Raw genomic sequence first — 14,154 nt, forward strand, 5'->3', positions numbered from 1 at the left:
CAAACAAAAGATTGTTCTTTAATAATATAATATTATAGCTTAATAATATTTAAGGATGGAAAGATTTAGTATTTTTCTTGTGGCTTAAGGATAGAAAATTTTAGTTTTTTTCTTTCCAACTCTAAACAATAATATATGTTGCCGTGCTCTGCTAGTATGATACATGATGAAAGGAAACATGAAAGAAGCAAAAACCTGAAAGTTGTCAGTAACTCAGTATTCAATACAACAATAGAAACTAGGCGGGATATTTGAAATTAAAATCAAATTTGGATTCTTCTCCGTTCTCACTCAACTCACTCAGTCTCATATCTCACCGGTGGGCGCATTCTTTCCCTTTTGGATCAGAATTTGAACTTGAGCATTTGAAATTAGGGTAAGGGTGAACAAATTTAAAATTAGAGTTTTAAAAATCAAATCTTTCCTTGATTTCTTTCAATCTCTCTTTCTCTTCTTTCTTTCTCGCGCTCTTTCTCTGGTTGATTTTCTCTTATCATCTTCTTCGTCCATAACAACGACGTGGTAGAAGTATTGGACAAGTCACAGGCGAGAGAGTTGAAAATCAAGAAGAGGAGAGGAAGATCTAAAAGACGAGGAGGCGGAGGAGGAGATTCAAGCTTCAGGAGCCGAGGCGAACAGAGCTTTCACGGCGATTTCAGAGGCGGCAGAGTGGGGAAGAAGCAGCACAGCAAGGATAGGATGTTCATCGCACCCCCTTCAAGCAACTTCCTTTCTGTTGCTGCGCGTAACTACTCTCCCTCTAACTCTCCCTAAGCTTCTTCCTTTTACATTAATTATCTCTTCACCTTATACTTTTTTAACAATTCAGGCTTTCATTTACTCTGTTTGAATATCCGGTGTGCACAACTGATGGGGGTATATGATAAATTGGGTTTGAAAATTTACTGGTAAGCCATCACAAGTGTTTTTCTTAATCGAAAGTTAGTGAGCTGTTATATGATAAATTGGGTTTGCAAATTGGGTGCAGGAACATAATCCCGTAGCATAATCCCGTGCAAATTGGGTGCAAATTGTGAGTTACTGTAAGCCATCACTCTCTCTCACTTTCACTGCATTGAATTGCTATTCCTTTTGCTTTTTCTGCGTTGAGACGCATTTGGTTGAGAAACCTCGAGCTTGAGCTGAATGGTGAATTTTAATTGCATGTTTCTTTGTATATCGTTTTCTTTGTTTTTTTAGGAAAGAATATTCATGATTGAGGAATCGAGCTGTGTTTTTTTCTTCTCCTATTCTTTTCTGCCATTAAATATTTTTTTTTATTGAAATGCAGCGTCTTGAGTAAAATATTAACGAAGTTTATACTGTATAAGAAGGACAAGAAACTAGCATTAAGAGATTTTCTCACATTGTCAATGATTTTGTTTGATTTCCTTCTCTTTTATTTGGTGATATAAGCTCAGGTTTCTATCAAGCTGGCCTGTGAGTCTGTGACTCGGGTTTTAATAAACTGAAAATTGGAAATTGTAAAGAATATTCATAAACATCATTAGAGAAAAACCTAGGGAGAGAGTACGTCTGAGTATTCAAAAAAAAATATATTGAAGTTTGATTATTAAACTGTATTATCATTGTAATTGTTCATCAGCCACTTATTCAATGTAGTTTTATATTGCTGATTAGGTTGTGGATGCAATTCAAATATCTATACATATATACTTTTACATGTAAATATATAATTCCTTTTAATACATTAGCCTCAATAGAAAAAATAATTAATTGCTTTCTTTTACTATAAACTGCAATCAAAAGCCAAAGAACTAGCAGTATAATTGTTGACCTGTTTTTAAGGACTGTTTGCTGTGATATCGGTTTTCAATCTCTTGGATATGAGTCTTTCATCTAATATTACTGTGTAAGGCTTTGAACTGACGTATAGATAGTGAAAATTGTTGTATTCCTTGAAACTGTGATTGAATCAGAGTAAAAAAGCTTTGTTTTTTGAGAATGTTGATGCAATTTATGTATGTTCTCCATGTATTTTAAATTTTCCATAATTGTTCTGCAGTGTTTGTTGAGGGTCCTTAAAAAGGAGAACTCAAAGTTATTAACTGCCTCTGCAGTGTTTCTTCCAGTTCACCCAATGATGGATTCAGTTATTCAGACTAGGATGATGGAGGTAACATGTTTGTGAGAACTTTGTCCTTAACTTTTAAATGTTGAATGGTTTAGGATTTATTTAAATATAGCATCCATGTCACCACCTTAATATTTAATATAAAGAAATTAATTGTTGGATTAGAATTAATCTTCTTTAATTGTTTTTGTAGCGAAATTTGAATAAATATGAGAAACTACATGAACTATATATGAATTATACGAGAACCAAAAAAGTTATTTAACATTTTTTGCATTTTAGTTAGTATGAGGACGTTAAACTTTGATGCAATTTCTGTTCTTCCTGTAACTTTGTGACTTAAAAAAATATATTAAAAGGAGATTATAACATGAAGTTAAGGAAAAAAAAACCTCAAACAGCTTGACCTTTGTGTTTTTTTTTCCCCTTTATTCTCCATTGACTTGATTTTTATCAAGTCTACACTCTACAGATAGTGAGATACATGTATTTTCAGTTTTGTAATAGTGATAATGACTTTCTTGACCAAAAGCACATATGGTAGTATTCACTTCTAAAGTTCATACATTGTCTCAAACTATTCATCTAAAATCATGTTTTGAGATCCGTCTTTAAAAATCATATCGTTGACTATAGATAAAGTACTATTAACATTGAGAATTTCTGATCTGTCCTCTGATCAAATGATATTGGATTATGGATAAAATTTAATTTGTGCATTTGATAGTTGTTTGTTTATTCTTTTTGTTGTTGGATAGCTTACAAGGGAGCCAGAAGCACCAGACAGGGCAGTGGCTCAATGGCATCTCTGGAAGAGTGTAGTGGCAGAATGGTGTGCCGCATTTAAAGAGAAGATTGGGAGATCTCGATGTCGGCAATGGTGGAATGATGCGACAAAAGAAGGGAGCACACAGACAAGCTTTTGGTGGTTTGAAGTCACTCCCTCAAAGCATCAGAATGAGTTTCCATCAGTGCCTCCTGTAAACTCAGCTTACTCTATCCAGTCAGATGCAGTTGAAAATGAATCATATCAAAGCTCCCTAAAGTACCCTAGCAGACAGGTATTATTATATCATTTCATTTTTGGATTTTGATTATATTTTGTTATACTTTTTTCTATCCTCTTCGGTACTCTTGATATTTCTATTTTTTTGGGTTTGATGCCTGTAATTAGTAGCCCTTATTCTATAACACAGCTTTATGGATTTGCACCCACCATCACATTGTTAGAAATTCTTCATTTGGTATGTCAATCCTCTCATCACTAACACTTCACATATGCCAATATAAATTTTTTCAAAAGATGTTTTGAGTTCTTAATTTATTAGCTGGAATAAAAAGGATTTGTTTCTGGAAATTCTGTAAGAGATAATTTTGGATTATTGAAGATCCTCAAGTAATGCAAAAAATAATTCTTTAAGAGAATTTTTCGCTGAAATGTGAACATGAGTCGTGGTGTTGTGCATGTCTTTGGTTCAAGGGAGGCTTACCCTTTAAAAGCAGTGCGAACTGAGTTACTTTGAGCATACTTTCGAATACTGGTAAGTGGTAACTAAGAGCTTTGTCCCTCTCTTTTGCTTCTATAAGAAAAAATTAAAGAGAGAAAAAAAAAAGAAGTGTCTATTTTGTGCATACTTTCAAGTAAAATGTTTTTGTTAAAGCTATTCATCTTGGATTGTTTCTGATGTTACATCATTAATGCTATTAACTATGTTTATATTATATAGATTAATTCTGTGGATTACAAATTTTTTGAGTGCCAAATTTTTTATTTTCAATAGAGATTTGAGAAATTACATGTGTATTTATAAACTACTCTATGAACTCAATAAACAATTTGATTTGAGTTTCAAAATGATATTTTTTTAAAAATTATATGACATAGAGAAAAGAAAGGATAAAAACATTTGAATGTTATATCCATTTTGTTTTGAATATTCCCCATCATCACAGTTAGCAATTCTTAATTGATCAGTTGGGTTTTAATTAACTGGATTCTACACTAAAATATATTTATGCTCTGCTCTTTATTATGAAGTTTGAATATATCTTTTGTTTTGAGTTAACAAACTAAGATTAAATTCTAATTTATTTTGTGTTTTGCTCTAATAAAAAATGTAAGTTTAAATTTATATTTCAGTAATAAACTTCAATGGAGAGTTTGGTTCAATGCATATTCATTAAGTACTTCCCCAAGACTAATGGCAGAAAAATGTGTTACATGCATATCATTATGGACTTACTTTCAAGTACTAACACCAAAATGGGAGAGATTAGAAAATGTTTGCGTATGTTTTTTTTTTCAAAAATAAAATAAATTGAGCCCTTATATTGAATTCAACCACTATGAGGTTGTGAATATTATATGCATCACTTTTGTATATGCTTTTCCTTTTAATATTTAAAGTGATAATCTATTATGGTGCTTGGTAATTTTGCAGGGAGTTTTCATATTTTTGTAATTAGAGGACTTGCGAGAGATAGTGAAATCCAAGAGGGTAGTGTTCTCGAAGCTGAAGTTGAGATGTTCAAGAAGTTTTAAGAGACAAGTGAGTGATTTGTATATTTATCCAAAAGTTTTATTTGTTTTGGGCATTGATTTTATATGTTATTTTGAACTTTGCATTTGGCCTTTATGTTAAAAGCTTTTTATCTTGATCATTGGTTAGGAAATCTATTTTGTTTTTTTATTGGTGCCTTTTATATTAACCAGGTGGACCTTTCATAAGTTCCCTATTCTATTTTAGTTAATTTTCAATATTTTTATGTGTATTTATTATTTGTTACCATTTTGGATTTTTATGTTCTCCTCCATTATGGGGCTGGCAATGTTCAAAGTGTTAGGAATGCTATAGTTTTAATATTAATTCTTTTATGATGTTCTTAGTATGCTTCTGATAACTTCTGCTAAGCCAACTTGATAGAGAATGTGAATTCCTAGACACAGAAGAGGATAATGAATGACAATCTTCTAATTGGGCTTCAAAAAATGAGTTGTGTTCCGGTATGGGATTTGTTTTTCCTTTCATATGAATTTATTAGATCATTGTGAAATATTCTTATTTCTTTTCATATGGTGAATCCCACCCCATTAGATATTTTGCATTCCAATAAGTTTTTACAAATGGTAGTTGATCTGTTTAAAATCCTAGAAAGATTCTTCTTCTCCTTCAATTTGGTGAGCATTTCTTTCTATATGCATCTGTTACTAATGGGAGAATAACAGGTTGGTTTGGCAAGGCTTTCTTTTTTTTTTTACTTCTCTTTTTAAAGAATATAATCTTTTGTCATGTTTTATGCGTGATTATATTTCTTGCATTTTGTTATTTTATTATATTTAATAGATTAGTAATTACAATCAGTTTCAAGGTGTTTAGTTTTAATTAGTTGTTGGGCCTTAGGCTGTTTAATTTGATGTGTGAGTTGTCTTAATTTACGTTAAAAATTGCCGTTCATGATATTTACGTTTATCTTTGTTATCTTTCTGATTTTTGTTCTTTGATAGCAAATCTCAACGTTGTTATTATAAACAGAATTGTTTGAAGATCAAGCAAAAGACATTGGTTAATATGGCTGTTGATAGTGGATGTTACATATATCAAAGTCCAAGCTTAAATATTCTCATGGATTATCCCAACTATAAAAAGATGACTTCATTGCAATTTCATGATTGGCCTAAGGTACCTTCTTTTTGGGAAAAAATTATCTTACAGGAATTTAGATACCAAGTTCACATATTTGTATGCACGGTATGCACTGTCTTTGGAGGTTTTGGTAGGTGTGTATGTCTATAGTTTGGATCTTTCAATTTTTTTTTTTGTTTTTCGTAAATCTGTCTATAACATAAAACAAGGAAAGACAGTGAGAAAAGGAAAAACAATATAACGCTTGAATTTTAAAAAGGGAAGACAGTGAGAAAAGGAAAAATAAGATAACACTTGATTTTTATCTTCTTTCTGAAACTATGCTACCTTTGTTGTGGCATATACTACACAAATGTAAGTTGATGTAATATTCATGGTTGATAATATTTTTGTGTGAATAAAAGAACTTTGGTGTTGGACAACAAAATGTTCAGATTTTTTGGAGAAAAAAAATAGATATTGACCCAAGCTGCTGATGCAAAAGTACATAGTAAGTGTTAAATATAACACTTTTTGCTTTTAAGTTTTTTGTTTCTTACTTTTTACAACTAAAACACATTCAAATATGATAACTTTTTTATTTTTACTGAAATATATATAGACTTCTTTCAAGTACTACTTATATCAGAAAATAAAATTTACACAAATACTTCTATTTGAATATTAAGACATGTTCAATTTATTATTCCTTGGCAAATCATTGTGGTTAACATTTTGTATTATAGTTTTTGTTTTTTCTTCGTTTAAATTGAACTTTACAGAGTGTGGTAAGTAATAGGTAGAGCAATAAGATAAATTAGGATTATCAAAGCTGAATGCAATTTTAGAATTGTACTTATTAAAACACTTTTTTTTTTTAAATCTTTAAGTGATTGATAGTTGGCACATTTACATAATAGTTTATATATATATATATATATGTGTGTGTGTTATTAAAATTATGAATTGAAAAAAAATTATAGAAATGATAAAAAAATATTAATTCAAATATAAAAAAAATTAACCACTCCAAATATTAATATTAATTTTTTAACCGAATTAAACATCAATAATATAACAAAGATTAACCACTAAATACGTGTATATATTAAGTAAATTAACTCTTTCAATAAAAAATATAAATTTAAATATAACAAAGTAGATTAATTAGCGCGTGAGACATACACGTGATAAATTTCGATAATTTCTATTGTAATTTTTAGTTTTTACTCATTTTTTTAATACAATACGTGTGTCCGATTGACATGACCAAATGATTAGTCTGAATGATTATTAATTTTTTACTAATGAAAAATTAGACCTTTTTTTTTTATATGTTTGTTATGTAACAGTAAATTTGTGCTTATAAATGTACAATCGGATTCCTACCCTTGAATATAGTTTTAGCAGTATTTATCAACTATTATTAAAAAAGTTAACATAAATATTATATATATTAATGGAGTAATATTTGGGCCCGGCATAGCACGAGTTTTACAAGTAAAATGTATAAAACGGATTCCATCGTTTCACTTGTACTCATATGTTTCACCGACTAATACTAGGGTTTCACTTTTTCATTGTCCCCAAAACTCAACTCTGTCTCCGTTGTTTCTGAAATAAAATCATTGTTCTTTCTTTGATGCATCTTCCATAATTTCATCTCTTTGCGGCGGCTGCAGGCTACTTCCTCCCCATCGGTGGCTGCAAGCAGTGGTTTCAATTTTTCCCTTCTCTTTTATCTTTGTTCTGTTGTTGCTTTCTAAACTCTCATTGCATCTTCCATTTATTTTTTTGTGGTTCTTTTTTATTTTTTTTTCAATAAAATTTGACATTGGTTGATCCAGGTTTAAATGTCTAATTTTGAGAATTTGTTGCATATCGTATAGCCTCACTGTTTCCTTTCTAACTTCGATGCTTAGTTTGCTTTCGATTCTTTTCTTGTTGATGTTTGCATATGATTTCTTATAACTGTAAGATAATTTTGGTTATTTTTGGTTAATATCTATTTATTTGTTTTAGAGTTGGTCCAATGGAGGATAGCCAGGAAATTGAGGAGCAGGTGCAGGAAGAAGTGATTTCAGACAATGGAACTGAAAAGAAGCAGGAAACTCGTGATGAGATGCTTTCGCAGCACAGGTGATGTTTTAGGCTTGTCATTTTAGTGAATCTATTTGGTTCTGCATGTTCATGTAGTAGGATCTATTTGTCATGGAATCTATAGTATTTAGTAGAAATTGCTGTAGTTCATTTCTCTTGCTAAGCAAGAGAGAAGAGTTTATGGTGAATTTGTATTGTTTATACAGCACTGTAGCTTCAATAACCTAGTTAATGATATAAGGGACACTATATATAAGAAGAGTATCCAGGATAATGTTTCAGTAGATTAACATGTTGAACTTGAAAGTAATCATGGAATACAAACTTCACTTGTAAAGTATTCATTCTGTTGATCAAATGTATTTCAGATGGGCTTTCTAATTATTGATTAGAAGTAATATCAATGTATCTTGTAATTGGTATGTGTTGGCTTTCCCCCACAACCATCCAGATGTTCAACATAGATATAGGCATATTGTCTCCTAGTAAATGTCTGGATAAGGCTGTTTCTTTTTCAAAACCTTAGCAAATTTCTTGACCCTCAAATGAAAGGTTTCTATAACTAAAGGCATGATTCATGGACTTCAGAGTTCATTGCGATACTTTAGCATTGTTTGTCTATATTGGTGCTGCCATTACCTTCTTTGTTTCTTCCCATTATTGTCAATTTTCTTATAAGTAAATGCATAAACTAATAAATTTTATTATTTTAATTTCATTTTAGCTAAGGTTTTAATTTTTCCTTTATATGCGTATGAATAAGATATCAAAGGTGTGGCCATGAGTTTTCATTAGGTTCTTCCTATGGATTTTCAGATAATTATATACTTTTTTTAGAAAAGGATATAATTTCACTAATTAAGATTATTTAGAACTACACTACTCTATAAAAATATACTTCACAACTTTTACTTATTTAATATAAGAATAATTTTTTAACAAAATAAAATTTAAAGAATAACTTAGTAATTAAAATTTATTAAAAACTAAAATGATGAACTTAGTTTAAAGAATAACTTGGACAAAATAAAAGTTTAATAACTAATTTAATTACTAAGTTACTTAGAAATGTTGGATGTTAAACTTTTAAATTAGTTATTAAACTTAGACATGTTGGATGTTAACTGGTGCATTCTAATTGGTTGCTCAAGTTCAAGTTTGTGTCAAAATGATTTTCGCTGTGCGTGACTTTCTAGGCCTGTCTGCTCTCTATGCTTGAAGATTATACCAACGCGCAGCAAGAAAGAGAGTAAGAACGTCGTAAGCTGTAGGTAAGGTCCTCTTATTGGTTGAAATATTTTTCTAATTGGAATCCAGACAACACTTCATTGTATCTGTCAAATTCACTTTCCAACAAATTCACTTTCCCTTCTTTGTTCATCTTTCTTTGCTTTTAACATTTTGTTTGACTTTTTATTTAGTATTTTTTTTGTCTTTTCTTTTCATCATTATTTTTTGTTGATTTTAATTGGTTATTTTCTGTTTTGGTTCCTTTTTCTTTTTCATGGTTGTCCCTTCCTATATTTTATGTGTTGCTCTGTGTACTCTTATTTTCTTTTCAGTTACTGCCTAAATGAACACATATATGTGTCTCCAAGCTTTTCTTAAGGTTATGTACAATTTTTTTTGTTTTGCACAGTGGATCCTCAAAAGTTAATGCTGTACTGGAGTTTGTTGTAAATACTCTTCAACTCTAGTTTCACTAATTTCTATCTCTCATATTAATTTGTTTATTTGATAATTTATTGGATAAATCTTGCTCTCTTATATGATTTTCTTCGTTCAGCTGGAGTTGCAAATTTGTGGAGGAGACTTTATTTGTGTGCTAGATCCACAATGGATTTACTGGCACTATTCTAAAAGGTATGGCCTTTTTACTTATTCTCTTTGGATTCTACATTATAGATTGTGCCTTCTTCTTGATTGTTCCCCAATTTCATTGCACATATCTTAAAATTTTTGATTGTGTTTAGATAATGAGTCTTTGTTTATGGTCTTGCTTTTGGCTATGATAACCTCAACTATTTTTTGTAACTGCCATTATGTCATGCTTATAATTCTACTGTTAATAACCATCCTTTGCCTTGTGGGTTAAATCTTCTGCTTATTGCTAATATAATCAAAGTTACTAAAGTTTATTATCATGTCAAAAGATAATCTGAGCCGCTCATTATATAGGTGTCAAATGATTAATTCAAAGTTGCCAGAGAACTTCATTAGTATTTCAATTAGGATATTAATCTGTTTTTAGAAATTAAAAATTACTTTAGAGACTTCTAAATTTTTAGATAGTTAATTTCTTTCTAATAGTGAAGACATTGATAATTGCCTATGTTATCAAGTTTTGAATGGGTTAAGAAATATGCTTATTTAAGGATCAATTTTATAAGGATCAATTTTATAAGCTGATGAAATATGCAAATTTTGTTGAATTTCTCTTGGTTTCATAATAAAGGGAAGAAAAAATACACGAGATTTTGAGTTTGGGTTCTTCTTTTGTACCATAAGTTTATTTTTATCACCGAAATAGTGATGTATAATTTTGTATTGTAACCAATATTGTGGAAAGCATCTCTTTTTTGTGATAAATTATCTAATTTAGGCATCATTGTTATGCAAAAAGAGAAAGTGTATAAATACATCTACTATAACATGAACTGTTGGAAAATTGTTTCTACTTTGTTGGTTTGTCTTATTCTTTAAAGTTCAAGTCATGTATTCATATTTATTTAACTACTATTTTGTATCTAGAAATGTGATATAGATGTGTTCTTTAATCTTATTAAAGAGCTTTGGGACAACTGGATTAAAAATTTGTTGAGAAGATGGAAACTTTGACTTTTTCGAAAAGAAGTTTTTTGTATTTCTATATGGTATTTCTCACGATAGGCAGAATTTTTTGCTTCCAAAGACTATTAAATTTTGATTCTTTATGTATTACTTATTTTTATTCATTTGAAGTTTACTAATCATCATATTTGGATTTAGTTACTGGTCTGAATAATTGGTGTTTAATTAATTTTCTACATCTTATCTGATCTTTACTTTTGTTTTAACATGTGATCCGTGATGGGGTTTTTGAACATTTCAAGGAACCTTCTATTAATTGCTACAGTGACAATGATGGTCTTTCTGAACATCAAGCAGCATTGATGAAAAAGGTAAGCAACGTTTTAGACTCTATCTCCCTTTTATTAATTTATGCGTGATATCCATGTATCAATATGAGTTATTCTTCTCTTCTAACTAGGATTTCTTTGATTTTGTTTAAAATAAATATGAATTCAACATTTTTTAATCGTGATCCGTTAGTAAAAGAATTTGAAATCTTTTGAGGGTGCTGGGGTTGGAAGTGTCGGATCCCGCTAGTAAGGATTGACTGGTGGCGACGAGAGGACTGGTGGTGAAGAGGGGGTGAAAGTGTTGTGGTTGGCGGTATCGGATACCACTGGTAAGGATTGACTGCGGGCGACGAGTGTGGTGAGGGTGTTGGAGTTGGCGGTGTCGTATATCACTGGTAAGGATCGATTGCGGGCGACGAGGGAGGTGAGGATGCTGGATTGACTGGGGCGACGAGGGGGGTGAGGGTGCTAGGGTTGGCTGTGTCTAGCGATGGTGGTGGTGGGGTGGCAGGGGCGGTGGGGGTGGGGGTGGCGTTGATGACTATGTTGGAGAGGTTGAATCATCCCCACTGTCGCCACTGCCACCATCACCGCTGCTGTCAGCACCGCCGCTTCCAGCACCGCCGCTTCCAGCAGCCTCCAGCACCGTCGCCGACGCCATTTGCGCAAGCCTCATCGCCTTTGCCGTCATTTCCGTCGCCAAAACCGTCTTCGCTGTTATCGCCGCCGACGGCATCACCACCGTCAAAGCCACGTCCACCCCCATCACCACCACCACACCGCCCCTGCCCCTCAGGCCACCACCATCGCTAAACACCGCCAACCCCAGCACCTTCACCTCTTCGTCACCACCCGTCAGTCCAGCACCTTCATCCTTCTTGTCACCCGCAATCGATCCTTACCAGTGGTATTCGACACCGTCAACCCTAGCTTGGGATGTCAATGGGGCAGGGCCGGGGGGGGATGTCTCCTTGCTCCTCATCCCCGCCCCATTCCCCACGGGGTCCCATTCCCCATCTACATAATAGTTCTAACTAATTATTAATTTCCATATGAATAGAGCTACAAGTATTTATCTTATACAAAAACTGCAATATTTTATGCAAAAAGTCTAAATGACACGATGCTGACTTCTTTCGAAATAACGCAATGGGAGGACGCAACGACGAGTCAAAGGAAAAAGCAGTGGACGAGGTGGGAGACGCGGTAAGAGAGAGTAGAATGGATACGACGGCAGAGTTACGAAAAGGAACACCGCAGATAGAAATTACGATGCGGTAAGGATGATGGCATGGTGAGGTGTGACGATGCGGTGAGAAGGGGTGACGAGGGGATGGCCGCAGAGAGGTTTGGATGGAGTATGGATAGCCTTAGGGATCTCTGAATTGAAGAGGGGTTATGCAAATAAAGATTAGGAGTTTTGGATTTCTATATATGTGTGTGAGAAACGACTAAAAAATATATATAAGAAATAGACTATTAAAGAATAATTAAAAAAATTCATAAATTTCGGAAAATAGCGGGGATGGGGTGGGGATCCCTGCTCGGGTTCCGCGCTTGCTTAGGGGAAATTTTGTCTCCCATCCCATCCCCACGGGGAAAAATTTTCCACAATCGGATCCCCATTAAGGGCAGTCCCCGCAGGGATACCCGCGTCTCGGAGAATTTTGTCATCCCTAACCCAAGCACCCTTATTCCCCTTGTCGCCAGCAATCAGTGCTTCCCAGCGGAATCTTTCACCGCCAACCCCAGCACCTTCAGCACCCTCGTCGCCACCAGTCAGTCTAGCACCTTTACCCCCTCGTCGCCACCAGTCCTTACCTACAGGATCTGACACTGCCCACCTCAGCACCCTGGTCGCCACCAGTCAGTCCAGCACCCTCACCTCCCTCGGCAACTGCAGTCGATCCTTATCCGCGGGATTCGACACCGCCAACCCCATCACCCTCCTCCTCTCGTCGCTTATTCTTTACCAATGGTATTCGACACTGCCAACTCCAGCACCTTCAACCATCTCATCATTCCTTAATAGCCAGTGATAAAGATCTTGAAACTGCTGCTTAGATGGAAGCTAATGGTGAAAATTCACCATCATGATGGCAACATCTAATTTCGGTTGTCCTTCCTTTTCTGTAAGTTTGTTCATTTTGGGCTATGATTTTAAAAATTTTTTACTTTTAAGTACTTTTGTTATTTGGTATTGTTATTATTTTATATTTTAAGTTAATTAGTTTGGTCATGTATTGTTTAAAAATTTTAAAAATAAGAATCGAAAAATATTTATTGATTATTAATCGTTATGTTAAATTTTTTTATATTAAAAAAAGATGTTTTTAATTGTATTTTTTATTCAAAATTATCAAAGAAATATTAAAAAAATATTTAGAATAATTAAAAAATATTAAATCTAATTTTGTAATTATCTTATTAAAAAATTATTTGAAATAAAAAAAATTAATAAATATATATTTAAAATATTTTTTTAGAAATAATTCTTTAACATGTTATTGTTTTCATATTTTTAAAGACTAATTTATTTTTTTTATATAATTTCAAGGACTTGTTACTAATTTATTTTTTATTTTAGCTTTAGTGTTGTTTTTTATTTTTTGGTTAGAGTTATAATTTACTTGAAAGAGAAGTTTAAGTCTACAAAGAAATCTGTAGATACTTTTTATTTTACTTCACTTACATTAAGTAGAGTAGGATATAGGAATATTATTCCTCGTTCTACATGGATTAAAATAGGAACTAGTCTTGTATCTGTTACCTTTTGCATCTAATATTATTTAAAGCTTCATACAATACTTTCTTAAAAACTTAGAACTATGCATCATTACAATATTTGCACCATGCATATCAAATGGGTGGATAGTTGAGAATAAGTTAATCCAAAAAGTAAAAGTTTGTTCAATCGTTATTGTCTTCTTAGTCATTGGTAGTGGAATCATTATGGCCTATTTCTTAGAGAATACAAGTGTTCTTGGTAGTTTTTATTTGGCTGTAATTTTCATGATAACCGTAGGTTACGGTAGTTACTCATTTAATACGGTTGTAGAAGGTGTATTTCAGCAATTTAGATTGCATTCAGTGTTGTTACATATAGTTATGTAACTTCACACTTAACTAGTCTTGTTCTTTTTCATTGAATCGTATTTTGTAAATTATTTTTATTATTGACTATATTGCAAAAAATATAATTTGAAAAGAGTGA

General features: G+C 32.5%; 1 protein-coding gene across 26 annotated transcripts in view; it reads left to right on the plus strand.

Annotated features, from left to right (window-relative positions):
• Positions 1–79: 79 nt before the first annotated feature.
• LOC112756364 (uncharacterized) overlaps positions 80–14,154 on the plus strand; it is a 28,111-nt gene continuing 14,036 nt past the window's right edge. For 4 of the 26 annotated variants that reach the window (XR_011873870.1, XR_011873872.1, XM_072219830.1 and 1 more), the window contains exons 1-13: positions 162–376; positions 527–745; positions 830–908; positions 989–1,043; positions 2,027–2,137; positions 2,854–3,156; positions 4,537–4,644; positions 5,629–5,775; positions 7,741–7,857; positions 9,015–9,089; positions 9,458–9,494; positions 9,605–9,681; positions 10,911–10,979. Coding sequence is in view for 14 of the 26 variants with exons in the window: in XM_072219830.1 (XP_072075931.1) it covers positions 5,762–5,775; positions 7,741–7,857; positions 9,015–9,089; positions 9,458–9,494; positions 9,605–9,681; positions 10,911–10,971 (381 nt within the window). In the remaining 12 variants the exon portion in view is untranslated. Of the gene's footprint in view, positions 377–481; positions 746–829; positions 909–988; positions 1,044–2,026; positions 2,138–2,853; positions 3,157–3,291; positions 3,340–3,575; positions 3,637–4,536; positions 4,645–5,628; positions 5,776–7,200; positions 7,435–7,740; positions 7,858–9,014; positions 9,090–9,457; positions 9,495–9,604; positions 9,682–10,910; positions 10,980–14,154 lie in introns of those variants that run through there. The other 22 variants (XR_011873864.1, XR_011873868.1, XR_011873862.1 and 19 more) reach the window with 16 other exon arrangements.

Source organism: Arachis hypogaea, chromosome 16 (genome assembly GCF_003086295.3).
Source record: "Arachis hypogaea cultivar Tifrunner chromosome 16, arahy.Tifrunner.gnm2.J5K5, whole genome shotgun sequence".
Taxonomy (NCBI): Eukaryota; Viridiplantae; Streptophyta; class Magnoliopsida; order Fabales; family Fabaceae; genus Arachis; species Arachis hypogaea.